General features: G+C 35.9%; 2 protein-coding genes across 7 annotated transcripts in view; one reads left to right on the top strand and one right to left on the bottom strand.

Annotated features, from left to right (window-relative positions):
* Positions 1-406: 406 nt before the first annotated feature.
* On the bottom strand, positions 407-8,385 carry LOC128673852 (uncharacterized protein). 5 transcript variants are annotated; one of them, XM_053752000.1, is made up of 8 exons: positions 8,121-8,260; positions 7,326-7,385; positions 5,520-7,145; positions 5,137-5,345; positions 3,890-4,110; positions 3,425-3,557; positions 2,379-2,399; positions 407-2,055 (listed from the first exon to the last, which is right to left on the bottom strand). In XM_053752000.1, exons 3-8 carry the CDS (start codon positions 7,079-7,081, stop codon positions 1,916-1,918), a joined length of 2,286 nt encoding a protein of 761 aa, XP_053607975.1. In that variant the 5' UTR covers positions 7,082-7,145; positions 7,326-7,385; positions 8,121-8,260; the 3' UTR covers positions 407-1,915. The 5 variants fall into 5 exon arrangements, with proteins under 5 accessions (XP_053607975.1, XP_053607970.1, XP_053607971.1 ...); XM_053751995.1 differs by lacking the exon at positions 7,326-7,385 and having other exon boundaries at positions 8,121-8,385; XM_053751996.1 differs by lacking the exon at positions 7,326-7,385 and having other exon boundaries at positions 3,440-3,557; positions 8,121-8,385.
* Positions 8,386-12,859: 4,474 nt separating this feature from the next.
* The window catches only part of stet (stem cell tumor), a 92,375-nt gene continuing 82,821 nt past the window's right edge, over positions 12,860-22,413 (top strand). The window contains exons 1-5 of one of the 2 annotated variants that reach the window (XM_053752002.1): positions 12,860-13,016; positions 15,566-16,143; positions 16,525-16,548; positions 17,752-17,850; positions 18,135-18,200. In XM_053752002.1, coding sequence (XP_053607977.1) covers positions 15,877-16,143; positions 16,525-16,548; positions 17,752-17,850; positions 18,135-18,200 — 456 coding nt within the window. In that variant the 5' untranslated portion in view covers positions 12,860-13,016; positions 15,566-15,876. The remainder of the gene's footprint in view (positions 13,017-15,565; positions 16,144-16,524; positions 16,549-17,751; positions 17,851-18,134; positions 18,201-22,413) is intronic. The other variant, XM_053752003.1, reaches the window with a different exon arrangement.

Below are 22,413 nucleotides of genomic sequence, written 5' to 3'. Positions count from 1 at the left end.
ACAATTTCTGTTCGGGCTCTGACATGTGCCTTTCATCGAGTTTGGTTGGTACGCTAGGTTTTAGTAAACCAAAAGTAAAGTAGCTTTGTTATTAAATTAAACTAGGTGCTGACATACAGTTCAAAGTGAAATAAAAACTAATTAAAAAATTTATGATAGCTCCTACTCCGAACATACTGGCATCATCTCAGCTGTTAGAAAATTGCTGACAGGTTCCAAACGGCTGAACAAACATTTAAATCGCGTGCGAAGTAATGTTTACATGCTGTTGACACCTATTTTCCACTATTTTAAGCAAATAGGCAAAATTTTAGGCAAATTTAGTGCCATTTTCGGACTCCACTTCTGAATCAGCTGAACAACCTTGACGAATTTTGAAAATGGGCTTAGTATTTAAATAAAACAATTGAATTAAAAGTCGTTTATTTTTAAATATGTTAATTTATCAACTAAATATTTTGCTTCTAGCATAACATACCTATTAATGTGTATAAATAATTTACAAACACAAGCCATTACATGACATTCTACATATAAATATGGTACATGATAACAAAATAGATATTACTATGAACTCATGTAAAAATAATGAGCTATCACATCTCAATCAGACTAATATTTTCCAAATCTCTCCATGATACATGTTTTCTTGTCTGCATGCCGGCAAATTTAGTTCATATTGACTACAGTTTCCAAAAAAATGTAGAAATAATACCTAATTTTGGTAAATTAAATGTTTTTGTCACTCTAAGCGACAGAGAAAAACAAGGCGTATCATGTATTTATATTAAAGCGTTTTTAAAGCACGTGTAAGAGGGATGTAAAGAACCAAGTTGTTTTGTTATTCTACTAGGTTCGGTTATTTTTTGTAATGCTGTGGCCAAATTGTCGCGACAACCTTTGTGCAAAGTTTCGTCGAAGTTTTACTAACTCTTTCATTTCAAAATAATTTTATGTGCAGAATAATACGCGACAGACACTTCGTGTATATCATTCGCGCTAGGACGAATAATATATACGCGAATACAATCATTCCTGGTTTGGCCACACACATCTCAATTTTGCGGTAACGCTCTAGGTGTGAATAGCACACTTGAGCTACAAAGAATGCAGATCTAGCACATATACAACACAAATATTTGAAAGCTAACAGTCACCAAACAGACGACATTAGATAATTTAGAATATGTTTTTTTTAAATTAATAACAATTCTAAATTTGATAAGTTTTACTTTTAGTCAATAACAGTGGCTACTACTAATTTTAATAGTCAACGATCTATTTTTAAAGATTTTTTTTATCTTGACAGCTTTTACATTTATACATCCACAAATACATTGAGTAATATATATAGAAAAAATACAAATGAGATTTAAAAAGCACTAATACTAAACATTATTTCGAGTTTATCAAGTCTACAAAATATTCGAAAATAATAAATTATCTCCATGAGATAAACTTATAGGAAGTATGTGGAACTATTAATACATCGACTACGTTGTTGTCAGCGAGTCTTTGTAGCAACGCTGTCTATGGGGTTCCTTTCCTGGAGTGGAATTTGTTATATTAGATTTTATATATATATATGGTAATAAGTATATTAGATAATATATATATGGTACTTCTATGACAAGTGCATAAGTTACATTATCTTATGGCACTATTAAAGCCGATTTCCGCTAACATCATTATTACACGGTTTATTCAAAGTTAATTTACCGTTACAGCCGTCAATTTAAATCAAACTCAATTAGGACTAATGACTACAAGCGAATAATTTATATTTAAACAACGCTAATTTCGGCTAAGTTACGCCATAAAAAACTGAACTGTAAACATTTTTTCAATAGTGACAACAACACGAATGATTTATTCGTTTTTTTTTGCAGCTGACTGTATCCTGTGTACTGGTTAGCTATTTGGTACTGACGGTGGCAGCGGGCGCTTCGTCCAGCAGATTCTCCAGCTGCTTGGAGTCTGTGACGGGAAGCGAACACGCATACCGCCGGCACACGTACGCCGTTGGCACATCCGCGGCTCGGATGCGGTTCAGCACTGCAAACGGTGAATTGTGAGCTAATAATTTGTAGCTTTGTGAATATACTAATACGCAGTATACCAACTAATGTAAAAGTACATGCTTACATGTACTTTTACATTAGTTGGTATAAAAAAAATTGTATAAAAAGTACATAAACCCGGATTGGGTGTTGCAAGTTTTTTAAATATTTAATCATAACATGACGACACTAGGACAAGCATACAAATTGACACTGTTTGAAAAAATAAAAATTAGTAGATAAATGTTGACATAAGCTACATTTCGTCGCGGGCATATTCTAGTAAGAAATAAAAGCACGATAGTAAAAGTAGCTTACCAGTTCTAGCATCAGTGTTTGCTGCAGAATGAGAGAGATAGTGAGATAGCGAAAGACAAGTGTGTGACAGAGAGAAAAAGAGCAGTGCAAATATGGGTTTGGGTCAGGTAAAAACGTTTAAGGCCGGGGCAGACCAAATGCGTATTCAACACGTACATATAATATTACTATATTCGATTTATATACATAAGTACATACCTACATCAATAAATTAAATTAAATATTGTTTGTAATAAAATGAAAGACATTATATTAGAAATAATATAATATCGCCGCAATCCCTATTTTAAGTAGTCTAACTTACAATAATGTTTCTATCTACCTTCGCATCGAATGTCCACAGTCGCACAACGCATGACTCCCACTTGTTAGTGGCAATCTCTGGTTTGGATAAATGACTGTGGTGTAAGTAATAGTAATTTGTCTATAAGTCGACCACCTACTAATTTATCCTTTGTGCAAAGAACATAGTAGTATTATTTTTATTCTAGATAGAAATCTACGATTTGAAATTAAGTAATGTAGGGATTTTACTTATAATTATTTTAATAATGCCTACAGTGTTACGCAAAAGGAAGGACCTAGTATTTGAGATACAGGCTCGGCCTAGTTTAGATACTAATGTGTTGGACTATGATAATGTACTGGATCTATTTATATCGTACGTAAAGTTTACCTACTTATTGTAAAATTGTTCTTATTTGGCACGTGAAAACCAGATTAATTTATCCCGGAAAAAGATCTAAAGAAAAGCTACTATCAATATAATTTGAAACAATGCATAGTGCTGCATACGCATTAGGTCAGAGAGCGAAGTATGGGTTAGCATTTCACTTCTCACTATAGAGTCGATTCAAAGTTAGAGGCAGCGAACCAATCACATTGCATTGCGTCATTATGGCGCACTGAGATTGGTTAACTGCGTCTCACTGTGAATCGATCCGATGGTGAATGGTTGTAAATAGCAAAGTCGCACTAGACACACTAGTCTTTATAGGCATGCCCGGCCCCGCACATTCGGAGCAGAGTGTGGTGTGTGTACTCACGCTTGTCGGACATACCGGCGGGCACGTCGGCGGGGTCGGCGACCGCCAGCACGCGGCCGGGCAGCAGCCGCGACCGCACCACGCGCACCAGCTCCAGCGTGCGCGGGTCCGAGTAGCCGCCCGTTATCAGCACCTGCACGATAATAGGGTGAGATTGCCATTGATACTTTTCTCTGTGTGTCAACAACAAAAAACCAATTGTCATACAAGCCTTATATAGCGGTTTTTTATACACCAGGTATCCCTGCATCGTTGTCTTTGTTTCACCATGAACTCTCGATTCGCTTTCTCGAAGAGAAGAAAAAGTAGAAAAGCTGACTTCGACGCTCTATTGCGACAGAAGAAATCAGGAGAAGCTCAGATCAGATGAGAGAGAGCTCATCATATACGTAAACTTATCATGAAAATATTTATCTTGCGCTAATAGAAACTTTTCCCCCAGCGGATGAAAACTTAAAATCCTACCTGAGTGGGCGAATCCCTATAAAACATAAGCGCGGACATCATCTCTGGCAAAGCAGTAGGCATATCAACCAATCTCTTAGAGAAGGCAAGCAGTATCTTCTTGGCTAAGTCCCGTTCGAGATCGCCGCCCTCGGCCAAGGCGCTTTTGTCGGCGTACGCGGCTAAGCGGAGGAGGTTGTGGCATGACACGCTGTTGCCTGACGGCTCCGCGCCATCTTGGTCTGGAAGATATAGTGACAACGTTATTAATATTTACGGGCGATATAAGCAGTATTCCACTTGTGTACAGTGCTCGAAGCCAGTATTTTTGTCAGTTTGGGTTTAATAAAACAAGCTTAAAACAAGGACAACGCTATGTATTTTGTCCTTCTCAGTCATTTGTCAAATGTTGTTTGCCGCGATTGATTGAAATTGAGGAAACGGGCAGAATCATTTCGGTATTCATTGATAATTTGAACAAAATCAGAATTAAAAATCGGTTCTGCGTGCGTACTGGTTTGTACACAGACATTGAGGATTACGATTTGCCACGATCCTGATAAAACTCATTTGCTTCCTCTATACTCAACATTATCTTTATACGAGAGCTCGCCGATACTTTCAGCAAAATCAACCCTACATATTTTTCCATTTACATCCGTTTTAAATGTCTTTCGTTAGTATCAAATACATTTGATAAAATATTGCAAAAATATTGATAGTAATACTATCGATATATGGTATGGCTGATATATGGTACACTAGCGGCCACTGACCCACCCTTATCACTTAGAGGTATAAGAAATAGATAACAACCTATTCTCAGGCCTACTCTCTCTCATAATCAGACAAGCATATATATATATATATGCTAGCTATTCCAGGCTATATTCAATCGATCCGTGTACATACATTTTTTTGCGTGAGCCATAAACTAGAGTTTATAATTATAATATAAGTAGCATAAAATTATTGCTTGATGCGTAGTTTGTTTACTATTAATTATTAGATACAAACACAACACATAGAAGTAAAGGAAAATTATAGAAAAATTAATGATGTTAAATCTATTTGCAGTACAAGTTGCCGACGAGTCAGGTCGGGCGACCTACTGATATGAACGCGAGAGACGATACGGACATATCAGTTCTCTATCGTGTGTCATGAATATTTTAGTAATAACCTAAGGTCTCATAATTAATTTTTATATAATCATCATTATGACTCCGAATACTACTAACACATGCTACACATACAAAACATTTTACCTTCTTTGAGACGCAGCAGCACCGTGTTGTCTTCATTTGAACATGTGAAGTATCCACCACTCTCCATGTCCCAGAACAGGCTGTTCTGCGTAGTCTGCAATTCCCGTGCCCAGTCCAGCCAGCGAAAGTCTAGAGAAGCCTCGTATAAGTCCAGCAGACCTTTGATGAGGAACGCGTAGTCGTCCAGGAAGCCTTTGATTGGCTGCTCACTGAAAGCAATGTTTTGCATGGTTTAAAACAAAATGAATTACTTCTATTTCACTGTCTCAAAAGCACATACATACTATAAAAACCTCCATGTTTCTGTTACTACAGACGAATTTTGGAATGATATAAATAACTAAATATAAATAATATTTGATAAATGGATTTGTTAAACTTACGTTTGAGAAATCGATCCATTTTCATCTCTGTAGCATGAATGCAAGAGAGTCTTTGTTCTCTCATCATACAAGTGTTTCTTGATGAAATTAGCTGTTTTTATTGCATCATCAACATAGTCCTTTTCTCCCAATCCTTGTCCCGCTTGCGCCAAGCCAGCGATAATGAGGCCATTCCAAGAACACAGGATTTTGGTGTCCAAGTGCGGCCGTGGTCTCTTCTGGCGAGCTTGGTACAACACCTCAATACATTCTGAAATCACGTAGTTAAATTGCTCCAAAGTTAGTCCGAATTTCTCCGCAGTTTCCTCCTTACTGCCATAAATAATCAATACATTCTTATTCTCTAGTTCACCGTGAGGATCGCTCCCGTGTGAAATGTTACCATCGTCTTCGACGCTAAAGTAATCACAGAAAACATCCAAATAGGGAATATCATTTATCTTCTTATTGTCTAACAGATTTTTTAATTCGTTATACTCCCACACACAAAATGCTCCTTCTTTTTTGTGTGGCGCTCCAAAAGTAGGGTATGAATCAGCATCTTCGGCACTGTAATATCCACCAGAAGCATGTCTCAGATCTCTGTTCACGTACTTGATAATGTCTCGGACTACATCTGCATAAAATTCCTCTTTTGTAGCAAGATATGCATCAGAGTAGGCAACAACTAGTTGGGCCTGATCATACAACATTTTTTCAAAATGCGGTACATGCCAATCGTTATCTACAGAGTAGCGCGCGAAACCACTCGACACATGATCATGAATTCCGCCCTTTGCAATTTTCGTTAATGTGTACAAACACATTTCCAAACATTTTTGCCCTTCTGGGTGTGACTTATCGCGGGCATAGTAATGAAATAGAAAATTGAATATAGACGCTTGTGGGAATTTTGGAGCTGTACCAAATCCACCAAAATCTGGCTCATAGTTTGTTATGAATCGTTTGACACATTTATCCCAAGCTGCTTCACCAGGAATGGAAGCAGAAGTATCGGGATCAATAATAGCAATCTTCTTCAATGCGTCTATTATACTGATGCTGGCATCCATAAATTGTTCACGGTTTTCCTTCCACTTCTTGGCAAGAGACAACAAAACTGTTTTAAAACCTGGACGACCATATTTATCTTCTGGTGGGAAGTAAGTGCCTCCAGTGACAGGTTTTAAATCAGGGGTAAGGAACACAGACATGGGCCAGCCACCGCCTCCTGTTGTTGCCATAACAAATAACATGTACACCCTGTCAATATCTGGACGTTCCTCCCGATCCACTTTAATGTTAACAAAGTGCTCATTCATTACTTTCGCAATATCTTCATTTTCAAAGGACTCTTTCTCCATAACATGGCACCAATGGCATGTAGAATAGCCAACTGAAAGGAATATGAGCTTATTTTCTGCTTTAGCTTTATCTATGGCTTCCTGGCACCAAGGGTACCATTGCACGGGGTTGTGAGCATGTTGTAATAAATATGGTGATTTTTCAGATACCAAACTATTTGTGTGCTTGGGTGTGTCAGCTGAACTGGATTCTGCACTGGGGGTAGTCATCTTTATCATATTGTCACTGATACTTCTAGTCAGTTGTGGAGTGGAGATACTGTTGTGGGTAAATGTTGAAAATCTGTGAACAGCATTGTGTTGAGGTAAGACAATGCTTATCCTATTATATGTATACTCAACAGAACTAAATTAGTAAGTTTCAAAAATTCTTACATAGACCTAAAACTGATAAGGATATTTCTTTCTATTTCTATTTTAATTTTTAAGATCATATTAACAATCCCCAAACATTGAAAATTACCTTGAAATGAAATTTGTTAGTTAAAACAATATGTTACAAGCGTGATTAGATTAGTTTCCCCTGAAAAATAAACAAGAAGTGTATTGATAAATCATGCAACTAACTACTACAATGACCTTGTTCTAAAAATATTTTTAAAAAATTTATTACTTATGATTCATAAGAAAAAAAAACATCAACACAACAAAAATACAATTTGAAACTATAGCTGGAATCTCTGGATTTTTCTTACCTCTAAAACCTGAATCAATTTGCATAACATATACAGAAACAGTAGTATGAGGAATATTTGAGTATTACTGTGTTATATGTGTGAAATCATCATTCATAGACTTAACTTAGTAAATAAACATGTGCATGTCTACTATATATATATTTTTACATTTAATTGTATGTATTTGTTTATGACAATCTATATGATAATCCACTATTAACACATTAAGTATACCTACTATGTGTACAATGTATAATTTTGTATCATATTATTTATGTCACATCATAGTATAGTGAGCAGCAAATAAATTATTTGAATAATTTTATCAGAAGGCTATTGATTGAATTATGCAATAGTATTTTTGTTTGGAGGGTCGTGGACCTTACTAAATAATTAATGACTAGTCGTTTATAGAGTCCTTTCTCTTTTGTGCATATAAACACACCATGTAAACAAAACAAGGTCATGTATTTGACATCTGTATCCCTAAAAAATATAGTACCTATCTTTGCAATATCGCTTATAGCAATGATTTCATGAGTAATAATTAGGTAAATAAACGGGTAGAAAGCTATAAATACCTTTTTGGCAAGCTTAAATCGCGATGAACGCACACCGGGTGACCAACAAGCTGCTCTTTATTTGGGCTTTGATTCAAATTAATATTCTTAAATCTGTTATCACCAGTCGACAAACGCCGCAAAAGAAACACGGCACGGCCAGTCGGCATAATTAGTGTAAATACTTGACTCAGAACATTGATTTTTGTAAAAAAATTGTTATGTGAATATTACGTAGACGAACCAGGCGAACAAAATATTATGAAGTCAAGAAGTGAAGGAAGAAGTGTTATGTCAATTAATGTCAACGTCACAGCAATTGACAGAACATATCTTTTTTTTCATCTTGACAGTTATTTATGCAGCCAGTTATTTCCGGTTATAGAGTCGAGGTTGAGTGTGTGCACTCGAAGCATCAAATAGGGAGTATTACTGCACATTTATCCCGCCAGAGTACAGATCTGTATGTTAGGTACACAAAAGCTTTACCGCCTTTTGCTATGTCGATTAAAACCGTTTATTTTAGAGTACTTTATTAGTCCTTTCATTATGTAAGCATTAGCATGTAGCATATTCTATATATATTGGGAAAAATCGTTTTCCATAAGATAAAAATCTTGGAAAAGTATGGAATACGCCTCACGCTGTAAAATTTTCGAGCCAGTAAACGGTCGAAAAAAGCTCGGAACACTTCACACGTGAAGACTTATTAAAATATGGATTTATACAGGTAAGATCTTCAAAATCAGGTTTATATCAGTTTGTGACCACAGTTGACCAAATAATGCAGAACATAACCTAAAATAGTTGTATTAATTTCAGGTTAATCCGCTAAATCCTTCCTTTTTCCTTTAAACTCGCACCACGATTGCGTAAAAGGTATTTTTGCTCATAAATCTGCAACAATTACTGAATATTGGCGCTTTTAAACTCCATTGGCAATGTTTGTGTACTTTAGTTGTACCAGTACCGCCATCTGCGCTGAGCTTTGCGTAATAATTGAATCAATATTTCAATTCATGTATTTTTGTCTGTCTGTAATTTTAAATGTAGTTTTAAGTCTGTAGTTTGAAAGTGTATAACTATATATTGTAATATTTCGACTTTCTGGATTAGGCTACGGATTAGGTAATACAAATAATCAAGTTGTAAAACTGAATTTTACATATTTGCTTTTCTTTAGGAGTAGGCGCAGTCAATTTATCAAATTGGATTCGACTGAGTTTTAAAGACAGCACGGACACTACTTCAACTAAGCTATTGTTTTAGTAAGTTGGTATATGAAATGATGAGTGTGCGCTGAAAAGAAAAGGTCGTTGATGCCGAGAACGGTGCACAGCTCCGTCGTCTATGAATAGTTTTTCTACGGTCTAATTCTTTTCTTCAGTAGCAAGATGGTAAATTACCACCTAACTGAAGAAAAAATGTCTTAAGTTTTAGATTATCCACAACAGGCTAGTTTTCTCTGCCTACGCAATTGGTCTAAGTACAGCTTATGTAGCAAGAGTAGGATTCAAATCAAACCTGACACTTTTTGATCATAAGCGTTTTAATCACTGAATCACTTCTAAGCCTTCCTCCATACTGGTATGTCAATAAAATAAAACTGTTAAAATTTAGAAGAAGATCTTGATCTCCACCATACCTAGCACAGTACATACTTGCTTTTATCGAGTCAACCCTGCCTAACCAACTCTTCCTGACCTTTGTTTTTACAAGATTTATTTAAATGAATCTTGCAGCTCAATTTTGAAGCAGGTATCTTCAAACGATGAGCTGAAAATGTATACACACGTTTGATTTGGATGACAATGCATTATTATGATAAGCATGACCTGATGGTGCACCCAGGTATGGCTCCCGACGAGTTACCCCTCAACGGTTTACTGCACGGACATGACTTTTTGTCATGTATGACATGATATGAAATAAGATCTATCTGACAACAATAAAGCTGTATCAAAAATGTAATTTTTGTAAAAACTTATTTCACACTAGCTTTTGCTTGCAGCTTCGTCCGCGTAAATTTAACACGGGAACAGTTATTTTCCGGGATAAACGTACCCTGTGTCCTTCTCCATACTTCAAACTATACGTGTTGTATGTAAAACTTGAGTAGATATGGGCGTGAAGAGGTTATAAACAAACAAATTTACATTCGCATTTATGGATTAATCCACACAACCGCAATTATCTCTAATATCATTTTTCAAGTCGTAAATTATAAATAATAATAATAATAATAAGTGCGTAGGGATGTGACGACCCCATCGCCCGCTGGATTTCCAGTGCAATCAGTCACCGCAGGGCAGCTTGTGGCGAGCTGTTGGTGAGCGGCGTCACCACGGACCCGATCTCCAGGGGACCACACACACATGCACCTACACACACATACACTCAGTAACACGTCCCTGCCTCTGTCTTGCCTTAGCCGGCCGGTCAGAGTGGAGTAGCAAGAGCAGAACATTCGCTCCAGGGTGGAAGTGTATTGCACGTAATGGCGTAATAACGGGGAAACCCGCTCTCGGGCAGCACCGTGATGGTGAAACCGGTGCCGCACCTCTCGACACCCTCAGCCGCTCTACTAGTGTTGCCCTCTTTGCTGCAATTTTGCATCGTGCAGCTTTTTTCGGGGCCCATTGACAGAGCTGGCGAGTCACCGCCTGCCTATTTTATCCATGTTTATACATTGGTCAGGCAGGCGACATAGTTTTGTCTCATAGACCTGAATACACATACACAAGCCTATTCAACCCAATAGCCCTATACGTTGTAGTATACATTATATTCCAATAGTCCTGCACTTTCTAAAAATTGTTCGCAAGTACATCTCCGTGGTGTGCTTGGCGAGCATGCTTTGGATTGTGCCCCACACCATTTTAGATCAAACATCTCACAAGGCCTCTACATGTTGGACCCATGTCCCCATGCAAGCCTCAAAGGACCGGGCTACGGCCCGTGAAACTTTTGAGAGATACAAATAATAATAATATAGACTTTATTTCCACTTCACAAAATAAAAAGGAACAGGTACAGTTACAGTTTTACACAAATATAGAAGATTACAGCAATTTTGGCTTACAGATGATTAGGTACATAAAAGTTATATTTGTGAAGCGGCTAGTCCCTGAAATAGGTTCCTGTTGGATCCTGTACTACAGGTAACTAGGCCTTATCCCTCCTATAACAATTTTGTTTAGGGCCATAAGATAACATTATTCGTGAAATGTGCTGATTCTGTTTTATAAGCTCTATGAGCCAAACTAGCAAAAGTTAGGTAAAGATAAAAAAAGAAAAAAAAAACTAATAATCATAAATTAGAGGTTGTGAGAAGTATGACGAGGATTCGTATTTTGGTGAGTGTTGATGTAGAGTGTGTGGAGTGTGTATGTGTAGTGTGTGTGAGCAAGTGAGTGGCGATGATGAATGAGTGCGGGTGAAGGTGTGGTAGGTAGCGGTACTATAATTATACGATGGGTGTGAGTAGGTTTTCAGTGGACGCGTAGTCTAGTGTTTTTAAATACTGCGTCAGTAAGAGTTTGCATTTATTTTTTTATTTTTATTTATTCATAAGGCAACACAACAGACACTAAGTGATAAGATACAAAGTTTCTTACTAACTAAAAATGTTCCAACTTAGCATCCTAAGCGTGTATGCTCAGTTGCATAAGCTTATTAATTAATATAAAAATAAAACTTGTTATGAGCAAGTATTTACAATATTGATGTACTAAAATTACAAACATTTACAATTACATACAGTTAATTACAAACAGTTACAGAAATAATTATGCCAGACTATGTATTAGATGTGGTACCGAGAATTCTGGACGTATCATTTTTAAATTTACGCAATCTGCAATTAAATATATCAATGTCTATGTCCACATTACAAGAGATCTCATTGTATTTCCGGCACATCCTAGCCAATGGGTTCGAGAACGACGTATTATTTTTATAAACGGGCAGTACAAAGATGGGTAGGGTGCGACGGGGATTATATCTTATATTGATATTCAATTGAGAGAGCAATGTCGGGGATTCAATGACAGAATGTAGTAATTTAAATAAAGTTATGAGACCTTGTTGGTGACGGCGGGTACTAAGATCCGAAACGTGAAAAGTTTTAAGTTTTTCCTGGTATGAAGAACGATTACGGCCGGGTTTAAGTCTAAAGCTAAGCAAACGAAGGAATTTTTTCTGGACACTCTCAATATGCTCGGTATGGTTTGCGTAAAAGGGCGACCAAATAACTGATCCATACTCCAAATTGCTCCTCACTAGAGAATTAAAAAGAAGAAAGAGGCTTTTGATATTTTTAAAATCTTTAGTTATCCTAGATTTAAATTAATAAATCTTTGAACAATACACAGATTTTACTTATTTCACTACTTATATATTTTTAGAACATAATTTTTAGAAATAAAAACATAATTGTGTGTGTAAAAGTCATTAAAAAGCTCCTTGATATGATGCGTATTTAAAAAAAATCTGATTTGTAATTTTCATGACCGGACGAAAATTTACCTGAGCTATATTGAAGACGGAACATAAATTTGTTGGACAGATTAGAGTACCTTTAGACATCAGAGTACCTTCAAAGAAAACTTAACCCCTAGAGGCCGATTTTCTGTAGCCCTATCACTAAAGTAGTTTTAGCGAGAGCCGCTAAGGATCCCTCACATTAATACTTCAAAGCATGCACCCTCACGGCTATTCTGTGTGGACGCATGCGCGAATACCCCGACGCCATTTCTACTTTTACTGCAATACAAACAACGTGTTTTGACGTTATATGCCCCAAAATTGTGCCGGCCTAATGTGTTCTTGACACGAAATGCGCTGTAATTCGGAAATGAAGAACGGTGTGAAACCCCCCTTATGATAGTGAAGTGTGACATTAGATAAATTGCCAAGGTAAGTGGCGTGGACTTTGGTTATGTTGCTATTGGCTGATCGGCTTGTTGATTGGCTGTTCTGGAATGTAAACAAATGTCACACTTATTGACAATTTTAATCAATTTGTGTTATTCCTACTTAGCTACCTAAAAGTTTAAAAAAGGTATTTCGACCTCGTAAACTCTACCGACTGCAACTAAATACTTTAATACCGAATTCTGAGGAGTATTGATATAACAATATACTCGGTCGGTACTAATGAATAGTAAATAGTGGTTCAATATGTTGGTCTAAAATGTAATATGTAGTTAGATATGTCATCAAACTATATGCCCTAAATTGGCCCTGAAGCTAAGCCTGGATAAGTTTTCAAAACATCTAAAGATGAGGAATTTTTTTCTGTTTCCTACCTAATGATTAGCTGGGAGAATTAAGTTCGGCACTTTATAAGTACGTATGTTTTTACTTGGAAGAAAAAGTTTAATAAATAATTATTATTATTTTGACGACCTCGGTGGTGCAGTGGTAAGGTTCTTGCCACTGAATCGAGAGGTCCCGGGTTCGATCCCCGGTCGGGTCATGATGGAAAATGATCTTTTTCTGATTGGGCCGGGTCTTGGATGTTTATATATGTATTTATTATAAAATATAGTATCGTTGAGTTAGTATCCCATAATACAAGTTTCGAACTTACTTGGGGCTAGCTCAATTTGTGTGATTTGTCCTAATATATTTATTATGTAGGTACTTAAATAATCCGAAGGTGGACATTTTGAAACATGAATTTTTATAGTACATTTATACCTATATCTACCTATAAGGTACAAATACGACACGTTCAAATATATTTATTAATTAATAAACTAGGTAATCCGGGAAAAGGAAACATATTTTCATCGACTGAATTTCAAATAAGTACTTAGGTAACTTGATGCAGTAGAAAATTCTAAATAGGTAATAAACAGGATTTCCTATTATACTTACTACTTTTCGTAATCAGGCATCTCTGTAGTTATATGACACTTTTAATTTTGTATTTACACATAAGTACCTACCTAATTTATGGTATTTCTCCAATAGTTACGCGGGGTATGAAATTGCATTCGTTGCTATGGCAACGTCCAGAGGGTTGAAGCCCTGCCCTTTTCTGTTAGCGGTTTGTTCACTTAGTTATGCCTTGATTACCTAACTTGACTGTTAAACCATCTTGTTCACCTCATGATTCTTAAAACTTGTTTTATTAGTGTTGTGTGTACAGGGTTAGGTATAGGTTCCACCATATATTTATTTTATTTAAGGGTTCTACTATTTCATTGATTTGCAATTTTTTATATATTTGAACTTTGTTGAACTAAATTGAAGAAGTACAACCATTATTAGTAACAGTCATAATTATTTAATTAAGGCCTATTCATCTTAATTGTCGTTAGTATTCAGGGTTTCGATTATAAAGTCAATATCACATCAGAATACTAGTCCTTATGAACAGCCGATTTACCTTATCAAAATATGTGAGTGATATCTTACTTAATATTTGAGTGGGTGGAATAGGTACAGTTTACATTGAAACTTTTATATATGTTACCGGCCAAACCCGATTCCAGGATAAACTTGTTTTGCCTAAGCTAAACTAATTCTTCCTACATGCGATAGGATAAACTGGTATAGCCTAGGCTAAACTAGTTCGTCCTAAGCCCGATAGGATAAACCATCCTAATATCCATATCCTAATAGAAATACACACTCTCAGGATAAACTGGCATGGCCTAGTCTAAACATTATAGAATATCAAATAAATATGTAAATTGAATAAAATACTATTTAATTAAAATTAATAATTTCATTAAAACGATAACGGTAAAACAAACAATCACATTCTAAAAATTAATAAAGTATTTTTAATAATATTAAAACAATATAGTATTTTTAATATGAAAAATACTATATTTATAATGCTATTTCAGAGACTTTGTTTGTTGGATTAGGCTATTAATTTAAATAAATTTAGACTAGGTCATTCCTGCTTAACCTGAGTGTGTCTATTTCTATCAGGATAAACTAGTTTGGCCTAGGATAAACAATTTTTTTCTATATGCGATAGGACGAACTAATATAGCCTAGGCTAAACCAGTTTATCCTATCGCATGTAGGAAGAATTAGTTTGGCCTAGACAAAACTAGTTTATCCTGGAATCGGGTTTGGACGGTAACATATACATTGATAACATGGACAAAATACTTTATATATACAATACATCCTTTACTATTAGTAGTAAGGCTGGAACGAAGGAAATGTTTTAAAAACGTATTGCCAGATTTCCATAACTCTTTGTTCTCAACCTAAACCTAACGGCCCTTACAGTTATCTGATTGCGGAACTCTTGACATTCTTCATAGTGTGCTTTAACAAAAGGTTTTTGGAATAAGGGTCTTTAATTGTAGAAATGGGTCTATTCATATTAATTGAACGTTAGAAGCCATTTGGAGGCCAAATATAAATGCTTTTAGCCTAACATGCAGGGGTCGAATTGTTCTTGTTCTACTTAATAAACCTTTTGTTTGTTCCAGGTGTTCTAAAAATCGCCAAAAACATACGTGCCTTAAATTTTTCCTCCACAACTTCTTTATTGCCAATATTTACATACCAGTCCTATGTCCAATATCAAAAGTCCAAAAATGCGTCCAAAGAAAGTCCCGGAAAATCTGTCCAGATTATAAAAATGTATTTTTGATACACTCTTGCACATAATAAGTACAAATCAAATAAAAACATATAGCAGAACGTGGCATTAGAGATACGGATGTCTTAGCTCTGTCTACCCCGTAAGGAATGGAGGCGTGATACTGTACAGTACTGCTGGGTGGATGGTCTATTTGGGATGTCAGTGTGGGTGCGGAGTGGAAGCGGAGGCGGCGCGGAGTTGCGCGCGCCCGCCGCCGCCTCGACGACGCTGCTGTCGACCAACACCTCCATGGAGTCGGGCATCGAGGCCGGGGTCCTGCCCACGGTCACGGGGTCTCTCGCCTCAGCCCGGGACTCACTGGGGTCGCTGTCCAGGGCCGCGGAGCCCCTGTACGACACAGACCACACTGATCTTGGATCGGAGCTGGATGAGGCGGAGATCAGAAGGGAGCTGATGCATGATGTGAGTTAGGTGTTGACATGGTTGAAAGTTTACTACTTTGTTGGGAACAAATTTTTATATTCATAGATCTAAACGTATGCGCTTATTGGCTCGCGTAAAAAATCGATCGCACGACTCATTTTTCAAATGTTCAAGTCTTTGCATAGATAAAAAAAAACTCGAACCCTTCGTAACTTATCGCAATAAGCTTTACAGTCATAAGTTACATAATGAACTCAAAAAAGTTACAATTATGTTAACAACTTACAAGTTGAAAGTCTGCTCAATTATTGGCATCTAAAATAACCTATAGGTACGTGCATAAGTTACTTATTGAAAATAGTATATAACAATCGATGAAACTAATATAATTACATTTTTCATTGTTTATTTATTTTTCAGAAATGGCGCCTTCTTTTTGATAGGGTAAGTGATAGCTATGAATATTTTACGTTCACACGGCAATCTACGTGACTTGGAATTGTTGGAATCAAGTTTTATACAACAAAGGACAAAGCTGTTCTTTCCGTTGATTCTGTGTGCGATAATCATTATTTTAACTTACTCGTAGACAGCTACTGGCATTCTTATAAGGTTGATTTTATTGCTTTTTGTATACTTTGTATTAGTTATTTAATGCTTATTTAGGAAACCTGAATCAAAAGTAGTTTTGACTTGTAATCATTTCGTCAAATATCATAAGTGTTGGAACTTTATGTATAATGTAATGACTCCTCACTGCAATGATGATGTCTGATGTCGATGTTAATCAATGACGTACATTGTGTACCTAATTTGTATGTGCGTTTATTTTGTGCAATGAAAACTCAGCAACTGCACCTCGAAACAGCCGAAGTTTGTCAAACTGTGATATTGTGAAGCGCCCACAATACCACTTCCAAACCTGCAGCAACTTCGTATGAAAGTATCAACACTTGTAGAACAAACGATGTTGTATAGATAAATATTGTTGTGAAGATGTCATAGCCTCTAGAAGGTTTTTGGTGTTTGACAAATCCTACTAATGAGTAATATAATGTACTTATTATATGTCCTGGAGATCCCCTGCCGCATGAACTTTAAGGATTTCGATCTTGGCGGAGGGCTCCTGTAAATCTTCATTATAATTTGTATTTCGCTTCTAAGGTGCTTAGATATATCTATTATAATAATCAATATACGTAGGTACCAAACCAAAAACAATTTATATTCAGTAGAAGAATTAGAAAATTGGTTATATAGATTCTCTCGATAAACGCGGTGTTAAATGTCCTTAAATAATAAAAACTGTCGTTTTACTGTAAAATTCACAGAATATTCTTTTCTGGCTGATTAATATGTACAGAAGCGCGGTGTAAATGTTTTAAAAGGAGATAAAATAAAAGGCTGGTAGCGCCGCAAGCGCATCTACAAACGATGTGTCGTCACGTCGCGAACATTCAGATAATACGCCGTAGGAGATAGGGCGCTTATATTTTTTGTTCCTGTCTTTTTGGAAATGAAAACATCAAGCATGTGTGAAGTCGTATAAACTCGGTTATGATATTCCCATTTTTTATCCCTTTGCGATCATAAAATGCTTTGTCTACGTGACCGTTAGGAAATGGCTGAGTGTGAGCGTTGTTTCAGTTTGATCCCGAAGGCTTCGGCGAGATCCCGTGGCCCGACTTTCTGCAGACGCTTCACAATCCTGATTTTATTGCACAAGTGCCTCCACACAAGCGAGAGGTAAATAATATACTATGACTTATTTCTATAATATAAAACTGAAGACATTTTATGTTTTATTCACTAATCACTGGAACTACTTACTGCCCTGTTGATTATTTCTGAGATCAGCAAGATCTACAATATACTAATAATAACAACGTATACCAAAATTACCAACCAGATAGGTTACCTAGATAGGTAGCCTATAATAACCAGATAGGTATGTAAAATAAAATCTCCAAACTTCCAACTTCCTGAAAAGGCCCAAACTTCAGACCCCTTTTACACTTTTATACTTTCAGATTCTGCTAGACAAAGCCACGAGCGCGACGAACGACGCGATCACATTTCAGGAGTTCGTCAATGTGGTGAGTAATTCTTCTTTGCGAGAGGACACCATACCCAAATTCAGAAGAAAAAAAATATCTCTTTTGATATTCCTTTCCAACGAGTACTGCCAGATCCGTGTTTTACTTGGCATCTCCACCTGGGTGAAGCAATGGAAACTTACACTTCACGTCTATAAATCCCTTACAAGATATTAAGCATATTAGATTAGATCGTTCCATGTGCAGGGGTTAGGGCACAAGGGAAAAGAGAGTAGGTTCTGTCCTATTGTTTGAGGAGAGACACCACTCTCACAAGTTTTGTAGTTACACAAGAAATGTAAATACCTATAGTAAAGATTATTAAAAAAAACTATTCTATGCTTGAGTAATTTCATTTTTACTTTAGCTTTATAAAAGGAGAGGTCTACCTACCCAATTAAGTCCATAAATTCCTTTTTATTCTCGCGTATAATAAATACGACGATATATGCGCCAGACAAACTCTTAAGTAAAAACATCTAGTCTGCAGATCGATAACTTATATTATGTTAAATTCGAATACACTAACGGTAACCTGTTTTAATGTATAAATATTATCAAGTTTCATATAGATTTGTATCTTCTTTGCATAGTGCATCCAAATATTTTACTTCACCTGTGTGAGTAACTAATGTAGCTGTTAGAAGTTATATTACGAAATTCCATATAACAGCTTGTGTGTCCATATAAAATTTATATATGTTATGTTTTAAGAGTTTACAAATTAAGCATACTTAATCAGATCATGAGTATACAATAATGTCGATATAGAGCACAAATAGTTCAACTTTTATTTCTGTTTTCTCGTTATTTATGTACTCGGCGTCCTTTACCTTCGCAGTGGGTTAGTCTGTGTCCCACAGAGCCGCCTCCCACCATACAAGACAACTAAATTAAGATGCAACACCGATTACGCTGCAGTCGCGCGCGTCTCGATGCAGCCCGACTCTCTAAACCCAATTTTTTACTTCGAACGTCTTCTCTGGCAAAATGTATGGTTAATCGAACGTAAACGCACACGTTAGCAGATTCCAAACTATCGATCCGTAGGACCCAGGACCTTATCGGGTTTTACTGTCGCCCCTCGAAAACCGATAAGGTGCACGGTACGATTTATTAGGTGGATATTTATTTTTGTGTGGTATAAATATATTATCTTAAATGCGTATTAACATTGAGCACGCTTATTTAGTTTATTTTTAGAGTTTTGTTGGACATTTTGGATATTTTATTTTGAATTAATGGGCAATGATATATAGGTATCTATTTCTTCATTGTACTTATTCCTTTTAGTACTTTATTTTTATATATTAACAGTTTGTTGAAATCATAAGATTGTTTTAATTCTGTTTGTTATATTTTAGTGCAACAGCGCACAGGAAATATTGTATAACTGTGTCGATACTTATTTGAGTTCATATAAGACAACTTGCCTACAAATTCTCGAAGAGGGAATCAATATCATTCACTTATACTCTGGCATGAAGATACACTATTTTCATCCCATGTAAGAAGCGTAGATACGACAAAAACGCGAGCAAAAAAGTCAAGAGTCTTAAAAATAAACTTAATTTATTAGCTGCTTAAAATAATTAGATTAAAATAACATAATAACCGCCATACATCACATTATGCTCGAATATGTCCGATGCTGGCGACCCCTCAATTAATAATGCAGTGATATTTTTACTGATATTTGCATAAAGGATCTTAAGAAGCACTTTGTATTGACTTTAAGGTGGGTTTTTGTGATATATGAGACACATCTCAGCCTTTATTAATTAAGTTATTTAGAATTTTTAGGAAGTTATATACAGCCATATCAAGAAAACGGACATTTAGATATTAGTTTTAAAATCTGATGTTGGCACAATGAGGGTAAAACAAATACTTAATAAGATGACTTCAACAAACATACGTTATAACTACGTGAATATCACACTTGAATAAGATATACTTTACTTACCGAAGTCTTACAACACAAAGGCCGTTGATATCTCCGGGTGTATGTAGGTATGTTTCTTGGTGCCAAAGAATGTTTTGCGTACAATTGTGTGGACAGTCGTAAATCAAAATTAAATTCGACGTATAAAGAGACAACGAGGGACAGTATAGGGTCGTGGAGTCGTGGGCGTCCATGATGCGGCATTCTTATGCTAATCCGACGAACCACATTCGAACGGGGTGGGCCAAATTGTTATTTATATTGTCACATATCGCGCTTTTTTGTTACCAAACCTCCCGCGCTAAATTGCTGGCTGACTTCATTGCGCCGCTTGAACATTTCAAATTTAGAATATTAGTCTTTTTATTTCGTAACATATTTTACTTTTAATCCGAAATAATGGCCAGTTTAAAAAATGAAGGTCGTCGTAAAATATTAATTCGTACATTTTTAATTCGGAAAAATTTCGGAATTAGTTGCCCACAGAGTGCATTATATATACGGACAGTTATGTACTATTAATACGTAGGTAGACATATCAAAGCATATAAAAAGACAAGTCATTTACAAACTACAAACATGGTGGTTTCCTAACAATAACTAATATGTCCACCATTGTTATGAAAATGTGTTTTTACATCGGTCCACTGCAAGTGATTGATGTTGCCGCGATGACTGAACTGAAAGCTTTTAGGAAAATCGTACATATTCAGTAAAGCAATTTCCTGACAGGAAATTAGTTCACTCCATTACGCTGATTTTGGCACTAAATGTTTATGAATATTAACTATCTCTATTTTAAATATATTAAAAGTACTTATATCGAGATAGTTATCTCTCATATAAGTATACATACTTTTTTTTGTACACTGCATATTTTCTTCACTTAAAGATGGAATACAACAACTTGTACAATGAATGTACAGTTAAAGAACAGAGTCAGCCAATTTTTATGGGAGAACAAAATTCAGTCATTTGTAGACATAGACTTAATTGGAAATCATGGTCCAATGAGGTTCATGATCCAATCTGTTCATATTTCTTGAGTAAAAAAAAAACCTGTATTTTTATGTTGTTATTATTATTTGTTGGTAGCTTTACCTAGTATCTATTTAATACTTTAAATTAATAATCAAAAAACAAATTTTTTGTGTTGTTAGCAAAGATAAATAAATGTTTTATTAATCTGAACGTTATCCAGCCCCAGTCGTATGGCAGTCACTAAGTATTACCTGCACCAAACTTAAAAAAATATGTAAAACAAAGTGTGTAGACCTAGACATATAGCCTAGTTTTGAAGAAAAATTAAGATTATCGTCTATTGCCATATCTATTTACTTTTTTTAAATTGTCGTAAGGATTTTTATCCCTTAACTCCAAATCAAATGATATACAATTATGTTAAAAGCGAAAAAGTATCATTTGAAATAAAAGAAATGAAGTAGGTGTACTAAGTCCAGGGAAAAAATCTACGAAGAACCCCTTCTCAGGACGTTACGAGCACGATAAAGGCGTATATAACTCTGTATATAGGCTAGACATGGACTTTGACTATATACTTCATTCTGATAGCCATCAACGACTTCTGTGCGCTCCATGGTTTATGTCTGTGACACAAAAAACTTTTGAGCATCGCCGCAGGCCCTTAATCAATTTATGGGGCGCTAACTGGAACATGGAAAATGTATTAAAGGCTGTGTGGGAACGACACACGCCAAACTTATCCTAATGTTAAATTTTAAACCTTAATAACATTTACGACTTCTCCTTTCTATCTTGGGGATCTTAAGGTTTGATAACATACTAAGTTGCTGTAATAAAAGGACGAGCTAAGCCAAGTCAAGCACACGACTCAGTTTTCACCACCCGAGTTCTATTTTTTTCTGAACGGCATTTATGTTGTATACTTGGCTAGGTTTGTAAATTTTGAAACAATTGAATTTGTCTCCCCAATATGGTTTGGACTGGTTGTATTCTCCTTGGGTTTGGATCTTCATTTCAGTTTATCTCTGACCAGACATAATTTTTCCCAATTGTAAGTATTTTCAGAACTACATTACATCACTAAAGAAAAGCTTATCGCAATATAGCTTATATCAAGGATATAATATGCCTTGAGAATGGAGTTAGATTTGCTTCTGCGGCCTAGCTGTCAGGATGCTAGTCAGGTAGAAATTATATTCGTTGAAGACATATCTTTAAAATATCTGGTCTTCTATCTGCTATCCACATTGACGTTGGAAACCGCGTTTAAGGTAAAGGACGAAG

This window comes from Plodia interpunctella, chromosome 11, assembly GCF_027563975.2.
Source record: "Plodia interpunctella isolate USDA-ARS_2022_Savannah chromosome 11, ilPloInte3.2, whole genome shotgun sequence".
Classification (NCBI taxonomy): Eukaryota; Metazoa; Arthropoda; class Insecta; order Lepidoptera; family Pyralidae; genus Plodia; species Plodia interpunctella.
This window is presented reverse-complemented; position numbering and strand designations above follow the sequence as displayed.

Excerpts from the sequence above, each read along its gene's own strand:
- LOC128673852 (XM_053751995.1), bottom strand. The coding sequence starts at position 8,269 with ATGCCGACTGGCCGTGCCGTGTTTCTTTTGCGGCGTTTGTCGACTGGT. Across the intron at positions 3,558-3,889 it reads ATAGGGATTCGCCCACTCAG|GTGCTGATAACGGGCGGCTA; the intron begins GTAGGATTTTAA and ends ATTATCGTGCAG. Across the intron at positions 2,400-3,424 it reads CGCCGGTATGTCCGACAAGC|CAAACACTGATGCTAGAACT; the intron begins GTGAGTACACAC and ends CTCATTCTGCAG.